The sequence below is a fragment of the Rana temporaria genome, chromosome 12 (assembly GCF_905171775.1).
Source record: "Rana temporaria chromosome 12, aRanTem1.1, whole genome shotgun sequence".
In the NCBI taxonomy this organism is placed as follows: Eukaryota; Metazoa; Chordata; class Amphibia; order Anura; family Ranidae; genus Rana; species Rana temporaria.
The window spans coordinates 64,758,809-64,784,288 of NC_053500.1; the positions used below are offsets into that span (position 1 = coordinate 64,758,809).

Consider the following 25,480-nt stretch of genomic DNA (forward strand, 5'->3'; position numbering starts at 1 on the left):
AATACCTTTTTTTCATTGCCTCGAAAATTCCCCAATAGGGGTTTTTCTATTTGTTTCATATTACAAGGGATGATGGCAATTACATGCCCAATCACATGAATCGGTTTGATTCTAAATGAAGGGACATGACCTAGGGTCCCTCAGATTTTTTGTGTGTGTGGATTTAGAATTATCAGGAGTTGGTAGGTGTAGTAATAAGGAGAGGACAGAGGTGAGGGTGATTATATATATATATATATATATATATATATATTCATAGGCGTGCACACGGGGTGTGCCTGGGCACACCCTAATGCTCAGGCACATCTGGCACACCCCAGGGCTTATTTTCTGGCAGCATGTGTAGGATCTCCATTTTGGCATCTCTGCTATGCCACAATGTCAGTGCTGCGAATGGGACCATTTTTAATTTGCCTCCTGTGTGTTCAAGCCACTGGCCACGGAGTAAGCTGACAGGCAGCAGTATTTTCCGATGCTACCTCTATAGTTCCGGTGTAGTGTCACAGTCTTCTGCCTATCGTAGAATGCTGCGGAAGTCACGTTTCGGCCAACTGCGCATGCGCAATGCGTTCCAAACGCAAGTGCGATGCGTTCCAATAGATTTACGACAGTACACACCAGCGAACCCGGCATTCAGGGCGACGTGGATTTAGAGGAAAGTGGCCAGTCGGCCTCACGTCCTTGCTTCGCTCAGAAGCAGAGCTTTAGGAGCGGTGAATACACCTTGGCAGCGTCGCTTTGTGGGTGCTTTTAACCCTTTTTTCGGCCACTTGCGGGGGTTAAAGCACCCCCTAGCACTCGAAAAACACCAGTAAAGCGACGCTAGTTTTAGCAGTGCTTTACCAGCGTTTTTCGGTTGCTGCCAGTGTGAAAGGGTTCTATATGACCTCCTGAGTCCCTCAATTGACAAGAAAGAAAATATTTAAATTCTGTTTGCCTTCTGTTAAACCCTGCAGTGTAGGACTCAGACTGGCAGAGGGAGGGTCAGCACTATATGCCACTGAGGGGGACAATACTTGACCAAGCTGAATTGGTGGTCAATGACATGGCAATTCTGTCTGGCAAGGGAACCTAGATTACAAGACTAGCTAAGCATAATTAGAACTATTTGGGCAGGTATTACACTTCACATACTGTATATGTATTTCAGCTGTATTTTAAGCAGATTGACTCAAAGGGGTTGTAAACTCTTGAGGTTTCACATTCAATGCATTAAGGTGAAAAACCTCCTGTGATGCAGTTGCCCCCTTTTACGTACCTGAACCCGGTCTTTCCAGTGACCGGGGCGAGCACACCAGCTCCAGCCGGTGTCCCGGGTCCTGATTGGATAGATTGATAGCAACGCAGCCATTGGCTCCCGCTGCTGTATCAAATCCAATGACACGGGGGCGGGGCCAAATCCTGCTGTCTGCGTCAATGGATGCAGCAGCAGGATACGGAAGTGTGCCCGCACCAGTGCCCAGAGGGAGAGCGGTTCTCTAACGGGGCACCCGAGAAGAGGAGGAGCCAGGAGTGGCGCTAAGGGTCCACAGAAGAGGAGAATCAGGGCCACTCTGTGCAAAACCAACTGCACAGACAAGGTAAGTATGACAGGTCTTTTCTTTTCTTTTTTTAAAATAACAAAAACGAAGCTATACATATCCTTGAAGTTCAGCTTTTGGAAGATGCTACACTATACCACAGATGTGTTTGACAAAATACTTACACGGCACATAATGCAAACACCTTCCGGTTATCCATTCTGCGTCCCACACTGGAAATCTCTGGGTATGGATATTGAAACATGACCTGTAGAATAAAAAGTTCTTGTTTGTAGATGCAATTAAAACGATGGAATAAAATTGATGGCCCCAATACCCAAACACACATATGCGTTAAGGTATTCTGAGCTTAAAGAACAAAAAACAAATACAGTTTGGGCATCATTGCGCATAGGTATGGAGCATGCAGAATTGCATTTTTTATTTTGACAAAATATATGATCTGTACAATTTTACATTGCTGAGTAAGGAGAATGCTTATAAAGTGCTGTTTTTCTGGTACACGACTCCCACCCGTCTTAATTAAAGTCATTTAACCTTCATCCTCGGACTGCTGCTGGCGCTGCTGTAAGGACCGTGGTACTCTGCTCCATATTTATTGGCATTGTCCACTTTATTGAACTAATTGAACATCGCTCAGCTGTGCGCTGTAGCAACTGTCCTTGTTTGTTGGATTTTTTGTTCTGGAATATCTCTTTTGATTCCCCTTTTCTCAATCTTGTTGTAAAATGGAAAATGTAATAAAAATTGTCAATAAAAAATAAAAAAAACTGTACTGTACATAGTTCTTAAAGTGGTGTTCCAGCCAAAAAAATAATAAATTAAAAGCTTTTAATAAATGGACACTTACCTGTCCTGGAGTCCAGCGATGTCGGCACCACAGATGATGTTTCCATCAGCTGTCGAGTGCTGCCGCCGCCATTGCGGGTAAGGGAGCCCGGCAGTGTAGCCTTTTGGCTTCACGCTGCAAACCCTACTATGCATTCGCAAGGTCCCGCTCCTCTCTCCTATTGGCCCAGCGGCCAGGGGAGGAGGAGGAGGGAGCCCCGTGTTGACATCACGGGCTGCCGTGCTGGACTCCCGGAAGTGGTAAAGGATACCCGTCAAAGATAGGTATCCTCTCCCCCACCGAAAGGTGCCAATTGTGGCCCCAGAGGGGAGGAGGAATCAGATGAGCGCAAGTTACACTTTAGGGTGGAACTCCGCTTTAACCACTCAGCTCCGGAAGATTTATCCCCTTCCTGACCAGGCCATGTTTTTCAATACCGCACTGTTACTTTAACTGGCAATTGCGCGGTCGTGCGACACTGTACCCAAATATATTTTTTGTCCTTCCCCCCCCCCCACAAATAGATATTTTGGTAGTATTTGATCACCTCTGTGTTTTTTATTTTTTGCGCTATAAACAAAAAAAAAAACAGTTAATTTTGAAAATAAATATATATTTTTTTACTTTCCGCTATAAAACATATCCAAAAAAATTATCATTTAAAAAGAATAATTGTCTTCATCTATTTAGGCCAATATGTATTCTGCTACATGTTTTTTGGTAAGACTAATCCTAATAAGCGTATATTGATTGGTTTGCGCAAAGTTATAGCGTCTACAAACTATGGGATATTTTTATGGGAATTTTAATTATTTTAATTATTTTTTTATTTCTACTTGTAATGACAGCGATTAGCGGCACTGCGATATTGCAGCAGACAAATTGGACTGTGCTAAAATATGCACTCACTTTTGCTGTACTAAGGACACTGGGAAGGGATTTAACATCAGGGGCGATCAAAGGGTTAAAACTGTGTGCCCAACTTGTGTTTTACTGTAATGTGGGAGGTGCTTTTACTAGGGGAAAGACATAAATCCTTGTCCTTTGCAGGAACACAAGATCCATGCCTTCCTTACTGACAGAGCAGCAATCTGCCTGGTTTACATAGGCAGATCACTATTCTGCCTGTGTATCATACGATCAGTGGGTGTCGGCGGACATCGGGTCCGCGGGACCCGCTGATAAGCTCCCGCTATGTAGATTCACAGATTCAAAATGCAGGATAATGTACTGTCTATATACACACACGTGATCCTGTGCAGCGCAGCCGCCATTTAGCAGTAAAACTGCTATAGGGCGGCCGGCAAGTGGTTAATCGGCTTGTTCAGTTCAGCTTTGAAAATTAACCACTTAAAAAAGGACCAGGCTTTTTCTGGCACTTTTTGTTCACATGTAACATTTTTATTTTTGCTAGAAAATTACTTAGAACCCCCAAACACACACACACAAACCGGAGTTGGTGTTAGGTCATCACTTGCGGGTTACCATAAACAGACATCTGATCAAAGCCGATGCTGGCTTTCTTCGGGTGTCTGACCAGGATGTTCCCTCCCGCTGTTTGTAATACCAATCGAGCGGCTAGTTAGCTGTTCCGATTGATATTACAAAAGAGCCCACTACTGGCTCTAAAAAAACGGTGCCAGGATGATGTCTGCAGCTTCAGGCATCATCCCGGTAAAACCATTTGAAGACCGATGACATACCAGATATGTGACTGGTCAGCAAGTAGTTAAAGATGGAAGCTGACTGGTTTCTATGCACAGCTGCTCCAGATTCTGGCCATTTCCCCATATGTGTTTTGTAAACCAAGAGCACAACAGAAGCAGTGTACCTAAAGACACCGTTTTGCCTCTCTTCATGTGGCTACATATGGAGATTCAATCTGAATAAAAAGAATGAAAGTGTATTCAGTTGTGTGTGTAAACATCATTTTGAGCTATTGAGCTCTGTAAGAAACTGGCCTTTTCTCAACAAAGCAGGTAAGGAGAGTGTGAAAAACATGACAATGATCCCAGCGCTCCACCTGCTGGCTGCATACAAAAATACTACTTACTGGTATTTATATTTCATACATACTGGATTAGAATTTTTTTTCAACTTTTATCTTTTGGTTCTAATCATAATAAAGAAAATACAGTGTATCCTATATGCAGTGAGGGAAAAAAAGTATTCGAACCCCTGCTGATTTTGTATGTTTGCCCACTGACAAAGAAATGAGCAGTCTATAATTTTAATGGTGGGTTTATTTCAGGCATGTCCAAAGTCCGGCCCGCGGGCCAATTGTGGCCCTCGTTCCAGTTTAATGCGGCCCCACTGGGAAATTTGGATATATATCTTTTGTGGCCCCCAATGAATCCCTGAGCGCCACTGGGATTTGTTGGGGGGGGGCCACAAAAGCTATATACTGTATTTATTGTTCTGGCAGCCTCGGAGGGGACAGGGAGGGGGCTGGACGAGTCCTGTCAGATTACATACTGGAGAATCTCCTGTTTACTCGATGGCGTCTGTAAAAGGAAGTCCCGTCTCCTGGGCTGCTATTAGATGACTGTTCTGTCTATCATAGGAGGCATGACTTTGTATTAAAATAGCCACCGAGCAAACATGAGATTCTTATGTATGTAATCTGTTTGCGCTCATCCCGCCCCCTCCCTGCCCCCTCAGAGGCTGCAGATGGCCATGGATCAGGCTGCACTGATGGCAATGGTGAGGCTGCATTCATGGCAATGGTAAGGCTGCATTGATGGGCAGTGAACCTTATTTTGCTTCACAGTTCTTCATTTAAAAAAAAAAAATCCCGAAACTTCTCTCTTAAAGAGGCGTGTGGCGTGTGTTATACGCTGATAAATATGGTATATCCAAATAACACGCCCAAGCTCATCCTTAGACTCCTCACCACACACAGCCACAGAGGCAAGATAATTCTTGTTGGGCAGTGTATTTTTTAATTTGCATTTAATTTTAATGGGTCAAAGAATGTCAGGCAAAATGGTCGGCCCTCACGCATGTTCACTTCATCAAATCTGGCCCTCTTTGAAAAAAGTTTGGACACCCCTGCACTACACCATGAAGGACGCAAGGTCCCCCTGCACAAGAAAGCACATGTACAGGCCCCTCTGAAGTTTTCTAATGAACATCTGAATGATTCAAAGGAGAACTGGGTGAAAGTGATGAGACCAAAATCGAGCTCTTTGGTATCAACTCAACCCGTGTTTGGGGGAGGAGGAATGCTGTCTATGACCCCAAGAACACATCCCCGCCGTCATGCATGGAGGTGGAAACATTATACTAGGGTGGGTGGGGATGGGGAGGGGTTTCTGCTAAGGGGACAGGACAACTTCACTGCATCAAAGGGATGATGGACGGGCCGTGTACCGTCAAATCTTGGGTGAGAACCTCCTTCCCTCCCTGAAAACAGATCGTGAATGGGTATTCCAGCATGACAATGACCCAAAACACATGGCCAAGGCAACTAAGGAGTGGCTCAAGAAGAAGCACATTAAGGCCCTGGAGTGGCCTAGCCAGTCTCCAGACATTAATCCCATAGACAATATGTGAAGGGAGCTGAAGGTTCGAGTTACCAAACGTCAGCCTCGAACCTTAATGACTTGGAGAGGATCTGCAAAGAGGAATGAGACAAAATCCCTCCTGAGATGTGTGCAAACCTGGTGGCCAACTACAAGAAACGTCTAAACTCTGTGATTGCCAACAAAGGTTTTGCCACCAAGTACCAAGTCATGTTGTGTGAAGGGATCATATACTTATTTCACTCATTAACCACTTCAATACCGGGCTTTAAAACCCACCTCCTTCCCGGGCCTATTCTGGCACTTCTTTCCTACATGTACAAATCCTCATTATTTTGCTAGAAAATTACTCAGAACCCCCAAACATTATATATGTTTTTTTAGCAGACACCCTAGGGAATAAAATGGCGGTCATTGCAACTTTTTATCTTGCACCGTATTTGCGCAATAATTTTTCAAACGGCTTTTTTTTGTAAAAAAAATGGTTTCATAAATTAAAAAATAACAAAACAGTAACGTTAGCCCAATTTTTTGGTAAAATATGAAAGATGATGTTACGCCGAGTAACTAGATACCAAACATGTCACGCTTTAAAATTGCGTACACTCATGGAATGGCGCCAAACTTAGTTACTTAAAAATCTCCATAGGCGACACTTAATTTTTTTTACAGGTTGCCAGTTTAGAGTTACAGAGGAGGTCTAGTGCTAGAATTGTTGCACACGCTCTAACGCACGCGGCGACACCTCACATGTGTGGTTTGAACGACGTTTACATACGTGGGCGGGACTTACGTGTGCGTACGCTTCTGAGCGCGAGCTACCGGGGACAGGGGCATTTTAATTTTTTTTTTATTATTATTTTTTCTTTTTTCTTTTACTTATTTCTTTATTTTTTACACTTTTTTTTTACATTTTTTTTTTTTCAATCGCTTTTATTCCTATTACAAGGAATGTAAACATCCCTTGTAATATGAATATGTGTGACAGGTCCTCTTTAAGGAGAGATGCGGGGTCAATAAGACCCCACATCTCTCCTGCAGGCTGGAAAGAATGAGATCGTGAAAAAAAATTCACAGATCTCATTCAAACTAGCCGCAATTGCGGTTTGTTTACTTACGGGGACCCGGGCGTGACGTCATCACATCGCGCCCGGGCCTCCGACGGTCATAGAGATGACTGGTGACCAGATGGTCACCAGTCTTCTCTATGGCAAACATCCGGCGGACGGCGATCATCTCTCCGGGCCCCCGGTGGGACGGGAGAGCCCGGAGAAGCACCGGATGGCGGCGGGAGGGGGGGATGTCCCCTCCCGCCGCCTGTAAGAACGATCTAGCGGCGGAACCGCCGCTATGATCGTTCTTACGGTGCGCAGGATCGCCGCCGCTAAAAAATGATATCTCAATGATGCCTCCGGGTGCAGGCATCATTGAGATATCCCCCCGCAAAGCCCAGGACGTCATATGACGTCCACCCAGGATAACAGGTCCCCGTTTTGGACGTCATATGACGGCGTGCGGGTGTCAAGTGGTTAAAATGCAAATCATTTTAGATCTTAAATTAAATGTGTTTTTCTGGATATTTTTGTGGTTATTCTGTCTCTCACTGGTAAAATAAACCTACCATTAAAATTATAGACTGATTATTTCTTTGCCAGTGGGCAAACGTACAAAATCAGCAGGGGGTCAAATACTTATTGTATACCCAGAACAAGTATCTTTAGCACCTATCTCCTGTTGGTTCTGGGAAGACACACATGTAAACTAGTCTACTTCCCTCTCCCTGTCATTAGTCTATCCTTTTAGAAGCCTGTGGCATTTCTCCATTTTACCTCAGATGTCTCCTTGTCTTTTACTGCCAATTCGGTCTCTTTGATGTCCAATAAAACATCCTATAAAAGACATATTTAAAATGTAATATGTTACTACAGATAAAAAAGGACTTCTATCAATACAATGACAGTAATACAGGACTAAAGTAAATTTCCCTATCATCTGTTGACAGACACTGTACTTCAGCTTTTACTGGTGTGACGTGCCTGCCCCTCTGTTTTTGTGATTATTTTTTCCTCTTATAATACAATCTATTTTTTTCATTTTGGATAGAGTAAGGGAGTGTCATAACCCCTGTCAGATTTTCACCACCCCCCCCACCCCCGTCTGTGACCATTGCGTTAATTTCCCTTTACTTCCTGTCCCATAGCAAAACAGGAAGTGACAGGAAATCCCTGCAAATAAAGGGAATTCCTTAGTGACCCCCAGGTCACCAGAACTAGTGTCCCCAATGTAAAATTTCCCCTCTTTTACTTTTCTGGGGACAATCCAAAATTTGGGTTTTACTTTCACTTTCAATAATAATGGTAAACACGAGAGAATGACTCTACTTAATGGGGGGCACAAACAGAAATAAAGACTGACAGGTATTCTAATCCCTCTCCACTCTATCCACAACTAAAAAAAGTTTTGCCTTTAGTTATACTTTAAGATGGGGTATTAAATAATTGGATTATAGGGTGGTGGCGCTGCTTGTGCTTATTGTTTAAGTGTCCACAAGATGTCCTATGTGTAGTAAGATATTGTATTTGTAGGGGAGCTCCAATTACTAGGAGAGACCAATGGAGGTGGGTCTCCTAGACCTGCATATCGTTTGTCCAAACGTCCAGGTGCTACCCCCTATTATTGCTTATAATCAGCACTGGTGACCCAATGATCTGTTGGTTCTTCCAGTGAAATTGATGTATGTGTTACAAAAGAGTGTAAAGGCAGCCAGTAGATTATATTTCAGTTCTGGTGATATCCTATGTACTTCTATCTAATTCAGATAGATGTATCCGATTATATTCAAAGGTGTCTCAAGTGGTTCCAAAGTGTAACCTCAAAGTGATAATATGTGCAATAGGTGCACAGATCCAATGTTCCGTGCGATCTAAATTATAAGATATATATATAAAACACAAAAAAATATATTAGTTATAAAGTGTCCCCCAGGGCACTGAGAGTGATAATTCAGGGTTTAACACCCTAAAATAGCTGTGAGATAGAGTGTCAAACGAAATTTATATAAATTGTTAGTGCCTTATCCAGGACACTGTGCAAGCAAAAAGTAAAATTTATACTATAGGCCTTAGTTAGATCAACTCTAGCATCAGGTGAGTTGAAAAATAAGTGTAAAGAAAAAATGAATAAAAAGAAACAATACAGTGTGATTAGGACCACCGACAATTATTGTCAGGTCTTAAACCAAAAAATAAGTGCAAAGCGACAATTGATTAATTGTGAATATATACCGTCCCTCGATAGGGTACACAGAATAAGATATTAAAAGATATATATGTTTGCTGTTAATTGTCACTTATGAGTGGAACCAGCAACAGTGAAAAGTGAACATGTAAGGAGTGAAGTTGAACGTCCGGGCTCAAATATATAGTTAATCCGAATAAACAAACAACCCTCAGTGGGTATAGGCAATTGATTGCTAGAAAGATCTCTTGGTTAGCCGGGATCTCAGAGACCAAACAAAAGTTCAGTTTGGAAACAATGTATCACTGATGACAAAGTGCATATTTAAGGAAAAGCAAAATAGTGACTTCATGTGATTTTCTTCTTGATGGATTTTATCGTGACTTTTGTGCTCCCCCTGCTGGGTCCCCACTCACCAGATGTTGGCACCCCTAGGGGCAAAAGGCAATGGTGGTGGTACCTCGGTATTTGCTGTTGCGCTGGTTTATATTTCTAAACGACAGGAAAATTCTTTATCACCTCTCCAGAGGGGGAGGGAAGAGAATCCAAGCAGCTTCCAGGTGTCCAAAGGATAGTAATTAAAAAAAGAAAAAAAGAAATCCACATAGCGTGACACTGCGTTTGCAAGAGAAAAAGACCATTCGTCTTTATTTAAAAAATGTAACCCCCCATGGGTAAATGACGGGTCCTCTCATACAGGACTTGTCCACTATGTATATAGGACAACACATCACAAACACAATGAGCTCTTTGTATATAATTATTTACAGTATTGGGCAACTATGGAACTTGGGCAGGATTCCTTCATTCTGACTCCAGTCTTATATTTTAATTACAATTACCTCATATACACTCTGAACTTGGATATTATTTCTTTAATATCTCTCCTTAACCATGTAGGTCAGGGAAAATATATTACCAACCTGTATCTTTTTAAAAATTAATTCATTTATTATTACTGTTATATATATATATTTTTTTTGTTGTGTACATGCATATAATAGTTTGCAGTACAATGGAGTTTTCAACTTAAGACCTTTACTAGTTACATGTTCACATTGTGGCAGCACTAATTGAGTAGCCAGCTATGTTGTTTATCATATCAATATAATTTCTAATAGAAAGAGCTATTTTTATCTTCGGCGCCGGCTGTGTCCTTCCCCTTAATACAATTGGATTCTACCAAGGGTTAACGGGTGGGAGGACTAGGGGCTGAAAGTAATCGTATAGCCAGCAATCAAACTCCTCACTACAGGCGGGACACATCTAAAGCCGTGTATAAAAATCAAGAGCGTACGTCTGGTGCTTGAATCGCCTTTGAGAACGTCATACGACGAAACGCGTCAGGTGACCCAGACGCAAGCACACACGTACGCACGGCCCACCAGCTGACTGTATCGTTGTCCTCCGAGCCGCGATTTGCCTGTACGGGAAGCCACGAACGCTCTTTGCTGACTGCACGGCGGTATCGTGTGACACAGGCTTCGCTCAGTAGCTCGTGAGTAGGAACGGATAACAGGGCTTATTGTGCCATTGCAGCTCTTTTTTATTTTATCCAAATCTGCATCCTTATTTTTGAATGGCCCTCTGATTTTTAATTTTATCATTAATTTTACTTATATACATTTTTTTAACTATTTCCTGGAAATGTCTTTTTAAAAACTATTTTTCTGCTAACTCTTATATATATCCCACAGGGATTTGGGATTACTGGTTGGTCTGTCAAAACCACCTAAAAATAAGCAGATTTATATATGGTTACATTTTTTAAATAAAGACGAATGGTCTTTTTCTCTTGCAAACGCAGTGTCACGCTATGTGGATTTCTTTTTTTCTTTTTTTAATTACTATCCTTTGGACACCTGGAAGCTGCTTGGATTCTCTTCCCTCCCCCTCTGGAGAGGTGATAAAGAATTTTCCTGTCGTTTAGAAATATAAACCAACGCAACAGCAAATACCGAGGTACCACCACCATTGCCTTTTGCCCCTAGGGGTGCCAACATCTGGTGAGTGGGGACCCAGCAGGGGGAGCACAAAAGTCACGATAAAATCCATCAAGAAGAAAATCACATGAAGTCACTATTTTGCTTTTCCTTAAATATGCACTTTTGTCATCAGTGATACATTGTTTCCAAACTGAACTTTTGTTTGGTCTCTGAGATCCCGGCTAACCAAGAGATCTTTCTAGCAATCAATTGCCTATACCCACTGAGGGTTGTTTGTTTATTCGGATTAACTATATATTTGAGCCCGGACGTTCAACTTCACTCCTTACATGTTCACTTTTCACTGTTGCTGGTTCCACTCATAAGTGACAATTAACAGCAAACATATATATCTTTTAATATCTTATTCTGTGTACCCTATCGAGGGACGGTATATATTCACAATTAATCAATTGTCGCTTTGCACTTATTTTTTGGTTTAAGACCTGACAATAATTGTCGGTGGTCCTAATCACACTGTATTGTTTCTTTTTATTCATTTTTTCTTTACACTTATTTTTCAACTCACCTGATGCTAGAGTTGATCTAACTAAGGCCTATAGTATAAATTTTACTTTCCTGGTGCCTCCATGGCAGCATACCAATGGTCATGGCTCCGCCCCCGACCGACCCACAGGACCTATTAACTCTCTAATAAAAGGAGTAATCCCCCCCCAGTTAGGCATTCTTTTTTCTGTCCTCATCCCCGCAGGATCACGCGTCAGCCCTACCTCACCGTCTTATGGTGTACCGTTGCAGGTTCATGCTCTCCTGCAGGATGGAGTCCTATCGCTTGGGTTGCTAAAGGCACCAGATAAGTATAGGAGCCCTTTTTTCTGTGGATCTTTTTTTGGCAATACACACACTTGTAACCTCCAGGAGCTTCTTCTCTCCTCGTTAGGTGCACAGGCTGACTGTCCTAAACATACATTTCCCCAGTACAAGCCACATCTTGGTACAGGAGCGCAGCCTCATCTGAGGTACTTTACCTGACCCCCGCCACCCCAGCCTCCGCTCGGTACGGCAGGGAGAGGGGGAGCGGGTCAGCTGTTTCCCCTGCTTGCGGCTCCACATGCTGTCGGCGCTTCGCGCGCGTCACGGAGCTCAGCCTCGTCATCTTGGTGGGCGGGGCCTCAGTCGGCGCGGCGGCGCATGCGCAGTACGTCGCGGGCGGCCATCTTGGTGCTCTCATCTACTTGAGGACAGGCTGTCTTGAGGGAAGCATCTCTCCACCTCTCCTGCTCTGATCATGGACCCCTGTCAGGGTAAGGCTAATTTTCTTATCAGAGAAAAAGGGAGAACCATCCTTTCTTTTAAGTGGATTGCTGTGCTTGTGTATATATATGTATATGTAGGTATGTATATATATATATATATATATATATATGTATATATATATATATATATATATGTATATGTTATCCAGCTGATCTTGTGTATAAAATGTATAGCTTCATTTTTAGTTTAAAAAAAAAAAAAAAGAGATAGTAATTTCTGAAATAAATCTACCCCTAGCTGCCCTGGACATAGTCATGCCGCTACAAAAAGATCCTCAACATTCCACTAGGTAAGGGCTGCAACAGCAGGTAAGCTTTTTTAAATAAAAGAGCACTACAACAGGTGGGAGTCAAATTAGCATCCTATATTTTTTTGTCTTCCCAGCCCGCAACGAGACTCTTCTCGCAGATCTTCCCAAGACAGAGGCTCAAGGAGCCATAGAAGCTCGGGACACTCAGCCCACAATTCCAGTAGTCACCAGAGTTCCTCCCACCACGCGTCCTCCAGACCTAAGAGGGACGATTGTTGGGTGTGTGGCAGAAAGGCCCTTCCTGGGAAATTAGCCTGTGGCCAGTGCTTTCTGGAGGCCACAGCAGAAAGACAAGGTTCCTCTAGTTCCATTAAAGATCTAATCAAGGAGTCTATCAGGGAATTGGCCACAGTACAGAGCACTCCCGCCTCCCCTCCCGCTGATCAGGAGGTCGCAGGGACATCCGTCTCTCGCCCTGAGGGAAGCATCTCAGAGGATGAGTCAATCCTGAATGAAGAAGAGCCTTCAACCTTTGACTTTGGCCTGGTTGAGCCCTTTGTGGTAGCGGTCAAGGACGCTATTCAATGGGAGGAAGACCCGGAACCTCCTTCCAAAACAAAAAAGTACTTCCCGCATTTAACTAAAAAAGTTTCCAACTTTCCCCTAATGGAAGAGATTAAGGGGGTTATCGTAGGAGAATGGCAAAAGGTAGACAAGAGGCCGGTCGCCTTTAACCGTCTTCAGAAATTATACCCATTAGCCGAATCGGATGCAAAACTTTTTGACTCTATCCCTTCCGTAGACGCTTCAGTTATGAGGCTAGCAAAAAATACGACCTTGCCATTAGAAGAGGCAGTCTCTTTCAAGGATACCTTAGATCGAAGGATCGACACGGACCTCAAGAAGATTTACCAGGCGACCGGAGGGGCTTGCAAACCGGCAGTAGCCTTATCTTCTATTTCTAGAGCGACCAAAGTATGGGCGGATAACATTGAGACAGCCCTCAGGGCTGGCATAGATTCCGAAGAAATTATAAAGGCCTTGGATGAGCTGAAACTGGCCTCAGATTTTATGGCAGAGGCGGCCATAGACGTCCTGAGGTGTTCATCTAGAGCAGGGGTCTCCAAACTACGGCCCTGGGGCCGGATGTGGCCCTTTGCTTGCCTTCATGCGGCCCTTGGGGAATTACTCCATCCAATATAAATAGGGCATAATTCTTGTTGCTGACACCAATGGGGCACTATTCCTCCAACTGACACCATCAATTCTTTACATTAACACCAGCGATGTGGCACTAGTCTTTCCACTGTCACCAAAGATATGGTATTATTTACTCCCACTGGACATTTTTTACTCCCTATGGCCCTAGTCTGGCCCCCCTAAAGTCTGAAGGACTGTAAACTGGCCCTTTGTTTAGAAAGTTTGGAGACCCCTGATCTAGAGCCATGCTGTATTCTATTACCGCCAGAAGGGCCCTGTGGCTGAAACCATGGGCGGCAGACGCATCATCTAAACAATCATGGTGCCGCATCCCGTACGACGGGAAGGCGCTGTTCGGAGAGAAGATGGACTCCGCAATCACCAGAGTCACGGGGGGAAAGAGTGGTCTGATCCCTCAAGACAGAAGCAGAAGAAAGAGGTTTGCCCCTAGGCCAGCGGCTCAACAGAGGGGAAGGGACTCAAGATTTTACCGCCCAGGTAGAGAATACAGAAGGGGCTGGAAGGGCTCACAAGCTTCCTTCCTCAAGCTGGGAAAGCCAAAACCCGCTACCTCAGTTGGGGATAACCAGAAGTCTTTTTGACTCCCCTACCGCCCAGACCAGCGTAGTGGGAGCAAGGCTAAGATCCTATGCGCAGATCTGGGTGGAGGGCTGCACAGACCAGTGGGTAGTGTCCACTATTCTCCAAGGTCATTTTTGGAGATTCAAGACACGTCCTCCACCATTTTCTTTTCAAAACACCAAAATCCCGGCCTCCAAGGAGAAAAGGGAAATATTATTTCAGTACGTTCAGATGCTCCTGCAGCAAAAGGCAGTTCTACCAGTTCCGGAGTCAGAGATAGACTCGGGATTTTACTCTCCAGTCTTTCTAGTGCCCAAAAAGACGGGAGGGTGGAGACCCGTGTTGGATCTAAAGAGACTGAACAAGTACATTCGTTTAGAACACTTCAAGATGGAGTCCCTAAACACAGTGATTCTATTAGTCCAGCCGGGGGACTGGATGGCCTCCATAGATCTTCAGGATGCGTACTTCCACATCCCCATCCACAGCCAGTTCCAACATTTCTTACGTTTCAAAGTGGGCAATCTACATCTACAATTCCAGTGCCTCCCCTTTGGAATCTCGTCAGCACCCAGAACCTTTTCAAAAGTCTTGGGAGCCATCCTGGCCCCCCTCCGAGAAAGGGGGATAAGAGTATTGCACTATCTAGACGATATACTGGTTCTGTCGCAACACAAGAGTACCCTGGAAGAACACACTCAAACAGTGTTAAACACCTTAACCAGGTTCGGTTGGTTGATCAACTTCACAAAAAGCCAGCTAGCGCCAACACAAAGAATGGTGTACTTGGGAGCCTTATTCAGCACCCCGGAGAGAGCAGTCTCTCTTCCTCCAGAGAAAATACCAGCATTAATCCAGAAGGTGAAGAGGGCGTTAGAATCCCACAGCATGTCAGCATCAGATTGCTTGAGCCTCACAGGCTCCCTCGCGTCGTGCATCCCAATGATAAAGTGGGCCAGATGGCACCTACGGGACTTCCAATTGGGTTTCCTGGCACAATGGGGGAAAGTACATCTCAGGCAGAGGATAATTATTACCTCTTCTATGAAGTCCGGCCTCTGGTGGTGGACAAGGCCATCCAATCTATTAGTACCTCGGTCCCTAGGGCCGATTGCCTGGACTGTTCTTACCTCAGATGCCAGTCAGCTCGGTTGGGGGGCTCACTCCCAAGGCAAATTAGTTCAAGGGAAGTGGCCGTTCAGTGCGGAGGGCGTGATCTCCAACGTCCTGGAGCTCAGGGCCGCTTGGATGGCGCTCCTACATTTAGCTCCTCTACTCAGGGGGAAATCAATCCTCCTCCAAATGGACAACAGAGCAGCAGTGGCCTACGTCCAGAACCAGGGTGGGACACACAGCAGATCACTATTCAGCGAGGTGACCCCAATAATTTCCTGGGCAGAGAAGAACCTATGCAACCTGAGGGCATCCTATATTCCGGGTCCCGAAAACCAACTAGCCGACCACCTATCGAGGTCGTTTGTGAGCAACAACGAGTGGTCGCTAGACCAAGAAGTCTTCAATACAGTATGCCGGCAGTGGGGGACTCCCCAAATAGATCTTTTTGCCTCACCCCTCAACGCGAAAACCCCACGATTCTTCTCAAGGGGCCCCTGTCCGACCTCGGCAGGGGTGGACGCCCTGATACAGCCATGGTCTTTCCGGTTGGGGTACGCCTTTCCCCCAACACCCTTAATACTACGCTTTCTCCAACGGCTGACAAAGGAGGATGTCACCATCTTAGCGATAATTCCATACTGGCCGAAGAGACCCTGGTTCCCACTCTTGGTCAGTCTGGCACTGGGCAATCCGCTTCCTCTACCTCACAAAAGCGGCCTACTGTCACAAGGAACTTTTCTTCACCCACGCCCAGAAATCCTGAGTTTGAGGGCCTGGAGATTGAACGGAGGAGGCTGGGCAGCTTAGGGTGTTCTCAGGAGGTGATTCAAACTCTCCTACAGGCAAGGAAGTCTTCCACAAATGCCACTTATTACAGGATATGGAAGAGGTTTATAGCTCTGGCGGATTCCAACCAATTCAACCCTCTAGTTCCCGGGATCCATAATGTACTGCTGTTTCTTCAGTCAGGTCTGGACCTGGGTCTTGGCCACAGCACACTAAAGGTCCAGGTATCTGCCATCTCAGCCTTAACGGATACCAGATGGGCCCATGACCCTCTAGTCGATCGTTTCCTTAAGGCGGTCCTAAGATTACGCCCCCCTAGGAAAACGCTATATCCCAAGTGGGATCTTACTGTAGTCTTAGAGGCGTTGGCACGTCCACCCTTCGCCCCTACAGAGGAATGCTCGCTGGAGGACATCACTTGGAAGACGGCCTTTCTAATTGCTGTCACGTCGGGTCGCAGAATATCAGAGATCCAAGCTCTCGGTGCTCAGGAACCCTATGTCACATTCTTCCCAGACAGGGTGGTTTTGCAGCCTATTCATCAATTCATTCCCAAGGTCCCCTCGGCCTTTCATCTTAATCAGGAATGGGTCCTTCCAGCATTTGGAGAAGATCAAAACTCCTCGAACTTACACGAGCTAGATGTGGCCAGGTCCTTAAAACATTACCTAAAACTCACACAGGGGTTCCGGAAGGGCCAACGACTCTTTATCATCCCCAGAGGGGCAAGGAAAGGAGAAGCGGCCTCCAAGACAACAGTAGCTAACTGGATTGTGAAACTTATTCAAAACACCTATCGGGCTAGTGGTCTCCCTATTCCCAAAGCGGTGAACGCCCACTCGACGAGAGGAATCGCATCATCTTGGGCAGCCTTGGCTCGGGTCTCTCCGGAAACGATCTGCAAGGCGGCAAGCTGGTCATCCTTCAGCACATTTATGGCTCACTATAGCCTAGATCCAGCAGCTCTCACCTCCCGCGATTTTGGGAGAAAAGTGCTACAGCAATCTGTTCTGTAATTCATTAAAATATATTTTTTGAGCAGTACCCTCCCTGTAAGCGAGTTATTGGACCATTGGTATGCTGCCATGGAGGCACCAGGAAAACGGAAAATTGAATACTTACCTTTCCGTAATTTTCCTTTCCTGGTGCCTACCCATGGCAGCATACACCCTCCCTTGTTGACTTGCTCTTTGGGTCTGAGGTCTAGTTACTAAGAATGCCTAACTGGGGGGGGATTACTCCTTTTATTAGAGAGTTAATAGGTCCTGTGGGTCGGTCGGGGGCGGAGCCATGACCATTGGTATGCTGCCATGGGTAGGCACCAGGAAAGGAAAATTACGGAAAGGTAAGTATTCAATTTTCCGTTTTTTGCTTGCACAGTGTCCTGGATAAGGCACTAACAATTTATATAAATTTCGTTTGACACTCTATCTCACAGCTATTTTAGGGTGTTAAACCCTGAATTATCACTCTCAGTGCCCTGGGGGACACTTTATAACTAATATATTTTTTTGTGTTTTATATATATATCTTATAATTTAGATCGCACGGAACATTGGATCTGTGCACCTATTGCACATATTATCACTTTGAGGTTACACTTTGGAACCACTTGAGACACCTTTGAATATAATCGGATACATCTATCTGAATTAGATAGAAGTACATAGGATATCACCAGAACTGAAATATAATCTACTGGCTGCCTTTACACTCTTTTGTAACACATACATCAATTTCACTGGAAGAACCAACAGATCATTGGGTCACCAGTGCTGATTATAAGCAATAATAGGGGGTAGCACCTGGACGTTTGGACAAACGATATGCAGGTCTAGGAGACCCACCTCCATTGGTCTCTCCTAGTAATTGGAGCTCCCCTACAAATACAATATCTTACTACACATAGGACATCTTGTGGACACTTAAACAATAAGCACAAGCAGCGCCACCACCCTATAATCCAATTATTTAATATTTCCAGGTTTTCTTTGAGACTTGTCAGGGAGGCAGCAGCTTAACATCCCCTTATCCTAAGCGCGGATCCCCCCGATCTATTAAGATGGGGTATGACAGGGCTTTTGGTTTGGTCTCCATAACGTCTTCCCGCTAGCGCCTCGATTACAAGGGCGGGTTATTACCTACCACCCCGCCAGTTCCTGGGTTATAGAGGGCACAATCTGAAGCATTCTTTGTGTGGTCCCAAACTACAGTAGGCATGGTAAGATGTGTTGGGCTTCATAGGGCCTTGTGTAGCACAATGCCCCCACTCTGATGAGGTGGCATGGCCTGCAACATGTCAGTGGCTGTTTGTATTCAGAAGAGCACAGTCTGCTAAGAGAATTTGTATGGACATTGTGCCTATACTTGCTGGGATGACAACCTAGGTTTTACCACACAGGGGGACCTTATGCTTGCTGGCATTTATTAGGAACCTCCTGAATAGGTTAGTGAAGTTGGTCCTAGGTGGTTACTTCATGCAGACTTGTGCCAGTATGCTTGGATTCTCTTTTTACTGCCTTGTTTTAATAAATAGTATGATCTGCACTACTTGGTGCGCCTGTGTTTTGTTACATTGGCTTTTCATATGGGTTGCTACAACACAGCCGACTAGTTATGGAGCTGGCCTCCAGGTTTTGTGTCTAGTGTCCAATCATCATGTAGACCGCTGTATAACCCATGGTTCTTGAATATAAAGTGCGGTGTCCCTCCATAGACTCTGAGAAAGAGGCTACAATGACCACAAAAAATGCCATTTCATCTGTGGGATACTAAAGTCCGTAATACCAAGTTTATAATAACACTTACCTTTGGTATGGGGTTCTGATTTCGCACCCTAGTTATTCCTTGATCCAGGATCTCTTTGCCCCCAAACTATTTTGAAAAAAAAAAAAAAAAAAATGTGATCATTAGTTATAATAATATTACAAAATAGTTAGTAGCGGCCCGTCCATTAGGTGTGCCCAGGCACTGCCCCCTCTATCCACCCCACCCCCTATATGAAAAATGGATAGATTCGTGCATAGCATGAATCTATCCACGGCCATCCCATATTTATGCGTCCGGCCCCTTTCATTACGCCAAGTGCCTGAATTACAGCGGCAGGGGTGTTTTTTTGAAGCTCCTGATTAGAGCCATAGCCAGAGTGGGCTCAGAGCACAGAGCATTGCGCCATGAGCCCACCCAGTGAATAAATATTCACTGTTGTAACACTGATCCTCAATCTGACAAATCAGAAGCAGATCTGAGACCCGTTTTCCGATTGGCTGAAAAGAGAAGACTCCTGATTGGCCGCCGAGGAGGGAGAAAACTGAAGCCACCAATGCCCGTGGAGAGCAGGGGAAGGGAAGGCCGTCGCCGCCCCCACTGCTGAGCAAGGGAAGCCACGAAGGGCTGCATTGATGGGGTAAGTGCACCAGACCCACCCACCGACTGAGGGGGGCTGTGGTACTGTTTGCTGCCCCCTCCTAAAAAAAATTAATTACCACTGGCCGCCACTGATACTGTATATTTAATATGGAGCTCATATGCCACACACAGGACTTGCATGGAATATTAAAAAAGAAAATGCTTTTTTTTAATTTTTTTTTAACAATATTATTCTTGTTACTTCTTGCCCATTGTCAGTGTATGTCATTGACAGCACCCTGGCTGCTTACTATTTATGTAACACAAGCTGGGATCACCTCCTTTAAACACCATATATAAAAGTGTCAGGCAAATACAGGAGCAGTCATTGCCAATCTTCTGCAAATGCTAGTTCCCTGGCTGTTATGTTGATGCATTGGCTTCATTATACTCTAGATCAGTATAGTATAGTGTAGTGGTTAGTATAGTGTAGTGGTCAGTATAGAGGTCAGTATAGGAATCCTGTTGGTCAGTGTAGTGTAGTGGTCAGTGTAGTGGTCAGTGTAGGAATCAGGTAGGTTAGTGTAGTGGTCAGAGTGTAGGAATCAGGCTGGTCAGTACTATTGTGGAAAGGGAAGGGATTTGGGGAGTGCTAAAAGTCCAAAACATATGTATAGTAGCGCTAAAAGTTATACCAAATGACATAAAACACTGTGGGGTAGATTCAAGAAGCACTTGCGCCCGCGCAATGGTGCAACGAGTGCTCCTGATTCAGGAACCTCGTTACACCGACTGCAGCCTAAGATATGACAGACATAAGCCTCCTTATGCCTTCATATCTCAGGCTGCATTCTTGCGTTGGCCGCTAGGGGGCGCGGCCATTGTGATCGGCGTATAGTATGCAAATTGCATACTACCACCGATTCACAAAAGTTGCGCGGGCCCTGGGCACGCAAGGTACGGAGTTTCCGTACGGCAACTTTAGCGCAAGGTTGCTCCTGCTAATAGCAGGGGCAGCCAATGCTAAAGTATAGCTGCGCTTCCCGCTCGTGAAATTTAAATTTCACGTTGTTTACGTAAGTGATTCGTGAATGGCGCTGGACGCCATTCACGTTCACTTAGAAGCAAATGACGTCCTTGCGACGTCATTTGCCGCAATGCACGTCGGGAAAGTTTCCCGACGGAGCATGCGCTGTTCGCTTGGCGCGGGAGCGCGCCTAATTTAATTGATTCCCGCCCCCGGCGGGATCATTTACATTAGGCAGCCTTACGCCCGGCTGTTTAGCATATCGCCCGCGCAATTTACGGAGCTACTGCTCCGTGAATCGTGGGCATCTCAAAATATTTGCGTGGGCGCAGAGAAAAATCTTTGCTCTTTGCCCACGCAAATATTGCGCGGATCTAGCTGAATCTGGCCCTGTGTATATAAATGATAATGAAATATATGATGAACATGTGTCTAGAAATACATATATATTATAAATGAAGAAAAAAGTCTCTAATGTGACGTGTAATATATTAAGTGACAGTCCAATAGATGTTGCTCCCCCAATCCAATCGTGACAAACGTTGTGAAGAAAAGAAGAAAAAGAAGCCGCCACCATCTGAAAAGAGGTTTACCGGAATTATTGAACCCTGAAGAACATACGTTCAAAAAAGGTCAATAAAGCATGATGGAAATCCTGTGGGACCCGATCCTCAGCCGCAGCTCTCATACGACATCCAACACACTAATGTGCCAAACCCAAAATGGATGGATTATGGATACTTGTGGGAAATGGCCCACCAGAGATCAGGCAACAGCACCAAAAAAAGAAAAACAGAAGACCACATAGCGCAATACTGTAGATAAGGGTAATTTAATGTAGGTAGGAGATTAGGTGATAAAAACAGCGCTGATCAGATAAAAGCAGCAACAGTGGAGTCTCCCGACGCGTTTCGCAACCTAGTGCATCGTCTGGGGTATCAAAAGTGGAGTGTTAAAAGTCTTCAGGTTAGGGGGCGCAAATTACTTGCCTTGCCCCGGGCGCTGACAACCCACGCTACGCCACTAAACACAGGCATCAATAAAAACCTCACAGAGGATTTAACCCTTCACCAATTTATCCAAAGAAAAAATGGCTTTAGATGCATTTTAAAATGTTATTGATTTGTGGTAAGCAATCCAACAACAAATTGAAGCCCGGAGTGGAAAAGGAACAAAGAGGAAAGTAACGCAGTGCTGGGCATGACCAGGTGTATGGGAGACCAGCAAAGGGTTAAAATGGGAAAAACTAAGGGGTAATGACAAGTGGAAAGTTTGCTTTAAGGGGGTGGGGCTGTATAAAAGGGGGAGGCGGGGACTTCCTGGCACAATCAGCAAGCGGATTGGCGTTTTCTTTCTTTTCTTTCAGGATCAAGGATTCGGGTCGTCATAGCAGTGGTGTAACGTTGGTGTCCTTGGTCTTTGATGGTGGAAGATAACAGATATGATGGAAGTGGTGGGGGGGGGTCCATCAGTGATATGGGCCCCTCTGGGGTATTCCAGTGGAACGGTGTCCGCTGGAATACAGTTATTGGTTGCACTGCGGAAAAAGGAGTGCCTCCGAACTGTGATACGGCTGGAGGCCTGGTATGGAAAAAGGTCCCGCAGTGTAGTGGTGGTAATGTTACGTTTTTGGGGTGCCGTCAAAGACCCTCAGGCTGTGTGTGTGCGTGTTTAAAATGTTGCCGTTAAAAATGTTATTTGAAATTATTTAATTAATTATTTTGGTTAATAAAACGGCTGCCATGGCCAGTTATACTCCAAACGCAGGTGTCGTCTCTTTACTGGGGGGTTTTAAGGAAGGGTATGTGGGGATGTGGAAATGGGTGTTGATGGGAGCTTATCCAGACTACATGGGTCAAGTACTAAACTTAAAATCTCTACATACTTACCATTCCAACATTAGCATGTCCAAGATACTTGACAAAATACAGAAGTCTGTGGAGGAAATGCAAAATAAAAGTGTTAAATGGTGGAATTCAGTGAGGTCACCCTCCACCACCACCACCAAGGTGTCACCTGCCGTCCTGCTGGGGACGATCGAGGTCGCTCTCCTGGTTTCTGGGCCTCTGCTGGAGTTGAAAGTTTGGGACCCGCTCCTGAACACCTCTTATGTAAGGGATTAGGGGACGGAACACTTCCCCGTCTTTCCAGCACCATCGGATTATCCGGAATACTAGAGGCTCCCCCTTCACTTTACCTAGTACTGTGCCAGCCTGTACAATGAATCATTCAACAATCATTTTCAAATGAAAGCTGGAATTCTACTTTAAGAAGTCATACAGAGCAGAAAGAGAGAGGAAGAAGAAGGTGTGAATCAATTATCTTATTCAGCTGTGTGTAATTGAGCTATTGAGCTCTGTAAACAACAGGCACGTTAACAAAGTAGTTAAACCTAAACTCTGGGCAGATATTAAATAATGCACGGATTAAGGCAACTACTGTAAGTAGCTGGTTTTTACTTAAAGCGGAGTTCCGGCCACAATTTCACTTTTTAAATATAAATACCCCTGTAATACACAAGCTTAATGTATTCTAGTAAAGTTAGTCTGTAAACGAAGGTCCGTTTTGTTAGGTTGTTACAGCATTTAGACACTTTATAAAATAGAAATTGACTGGGGCCATCTTAAGTGTGGGCATCATGAAGCCAGACTGTATGACTTCCTGGATTTCAGCCTTGCAGATCTCGCACATGCTCGGTGCTGCACAAGCAGTGTCAGATCAGGTTTCAGCACCTGTGCTGTCCAAGTCACATGATTCTTTGAGACTGGGGAGTGCACAGACTCCTGGAAAGTTACACCCACTACATTCCCAGGAGTCTGTGCGGTGTAGGTTAGGAAGCATTAAGCACCTAGGTGCAGGAAGTGAGAAGATTAACTATTCTGCCTAGCAACAACACTTTGAAGGCATCTAAAAAAAAAAAAATGTTTTCGTAAAGGACTAATGATATTTTTTTAAAACTACTGATGTAATGTTATATTTATGGGTGGAATTCCACTTTAACTGGCCATGCACTAGTAGATTTTTCCGAGAAGACTGCAGAAAGGTGGGGGACTGAATTTTGCATGGATCGCCAAGTCGATCAAAGAGGAAGTGGGAGCAAGTACTTGTCAAAGATAGGTACCAACTACCCCCCTGAAAAAATGACCTGCCAAATGTGGTAGAGGAGGACTTAAAGCAGAACTTCCCCTTTTGGGTGAAGCTCAGCATTAAGGCAGCCATAGACGGATCAAAGTTCAGCAGGAACTGGCCACATTTCAATCCATCTATGGGCAGGCTGGTTGTACTAAAGTCAATCAATCGACTTCAGTACAACCAGCCTGTTGTATTTTTTATCCATTCAATTACTGTCTGCGGCTATAGCCACCAGCTGTGATCATTGTACTCTAAAGGCTGGGAAACCTCCCGCTGTCAGAAACGTGCAGTGGAAGGGATTCACAGTCGGAGGGAGGGATAAACGCAGTCAGTTTTGATGGGGGAATCAAAAAATGTATTTCCTTCAACCTGTAGTTCATCAACAGAATGCCCATAATTTAAAGCGCAACTCCACTCTTGCAGAGAAAAAAAAAAAAAACATTCCCCTCTGAGTTATCTATGTACATTACAAAGATTTTAACCAACTTTGTTGCAGATTCCTACCGTTTGTTATTCTGAAGAAATCCCTGTGTGTTTGTCTGTGTCCATGTGGGAAAGTGAATCTAATGGGAGTGGTTTCATAATGATCAATCAGCTGCTGCACCTGCATGGATCTAATGAGGAAAGCTGCTGGGTCTGCATCCCTTTAGCCGTGATTTCCTATTGAAAGTATCTCACCAAAAATGACATTTTTCTTGCAGGGGATGTCTGAAATGTGACTTGTATCTTAGGGAAAACTTATGGGAAAATTGTGAGCCAATCACAAGGGCGGGAAATGATATATCTGGGGGTCTAATAGTACGGATTGTGCCTTGTATAGTTGGAACAAAAGTCTACCATAAGGGTCATGAAATAAGAGAAGTGGGTACTACTGCCACACAATGCTTAGAATGCTCACATTGCATTAATCAGACTAAATCCTTACCTGTCCATTATATGCATGACGTAGTGAGACTCCATTAATTTCATCAATAACATCTCCTGCAAGAACGACTTCATCTACTTCAGCCTGGCTGTCTGGAAGTACTTCTACCACAAGCACTCGGCCCTCCAGGTACCTGAATAATACACAAGAAGAGGTGTGAAAGCACTGCAATTCTAGAATGCCTGTACGTTAGAGCTGAGCGATTCTGCCCAAAATGAGAATCGCATTTTATTTGCTTGGAATAAAGATCACGATTTTTGCGGCGTAACATCATCTTTCACATTATATACAGAAATTGGGCTAACTTTACTGTTTATAACAACAAAACCTGGGGAATGCCCAGGGAAAAAACAAGCCTCCTTACCGACCAGCTCGCAGAACAACCAATCAACCTGTCTAACAGTATGCGTTAAAAACAGGGGTGTATTTTTCCCCAAAAAATTAAGTTTAAAAGACCGCTGTGCAAATACAGTGTGAAATAAAATATTGCAACAACCGTCATTTTATTTTCTAGGGTCTCTGCTAAAAAAAAATATATACAATGGGCTAGATTCAGCAAGAATTTACGCCGTCGTATCTTAGTTGCATATTTACGCTGGCCGCTTGGTGGCGCTTCCCTCGATTTCAGCGTAGAATATGCAAATGAGCTGGATACGCCGATTCAGAAACGTACGTGCGCCCGGCGGATTTTTTTACGTCGTTTGCGTAAGACTTTTTCCG

General features: G+C 44.5%; 1 protein-coding gene across 1 annotated transcript in view; it reads right to left on the minus strand.

Moving 5' to 3' along the window:
* The window catches only part of LOC120918226, an 86,611-nt gene that overhangs the window by 15,882 nt on the left and 45,249 nt on the right, over positions 1-25,480 (minus strand). The window contains exons 9-14 of the mRNA XM_040329728.1: positions 24,761-24,893; positions 22,720-22,916; positions 22,593-22,638; positions 19,137-19,202; positions 7,724-7,783; positions 1,706-1,788 (exon numbers count right to left, since the gene is read on the minus strand). Of these exons, the coding sequence (XP_040185662.1) occupies positions 1,706-1,788; positions 7,724-7,783; positions 19,137-19,202; positions 22,593-22,638; positions 22,720-22,916; positions 24,761-24,893 (585 nt within the window). The remainder of the gene's footprint in view (positions 1-1,705; positions 1,789-7,723; positions 7,784-19,136; positions 19,203-22,592; positions 22,639-22,719; positions 22,917-24,760; positions 24,894-25,480) is intronic.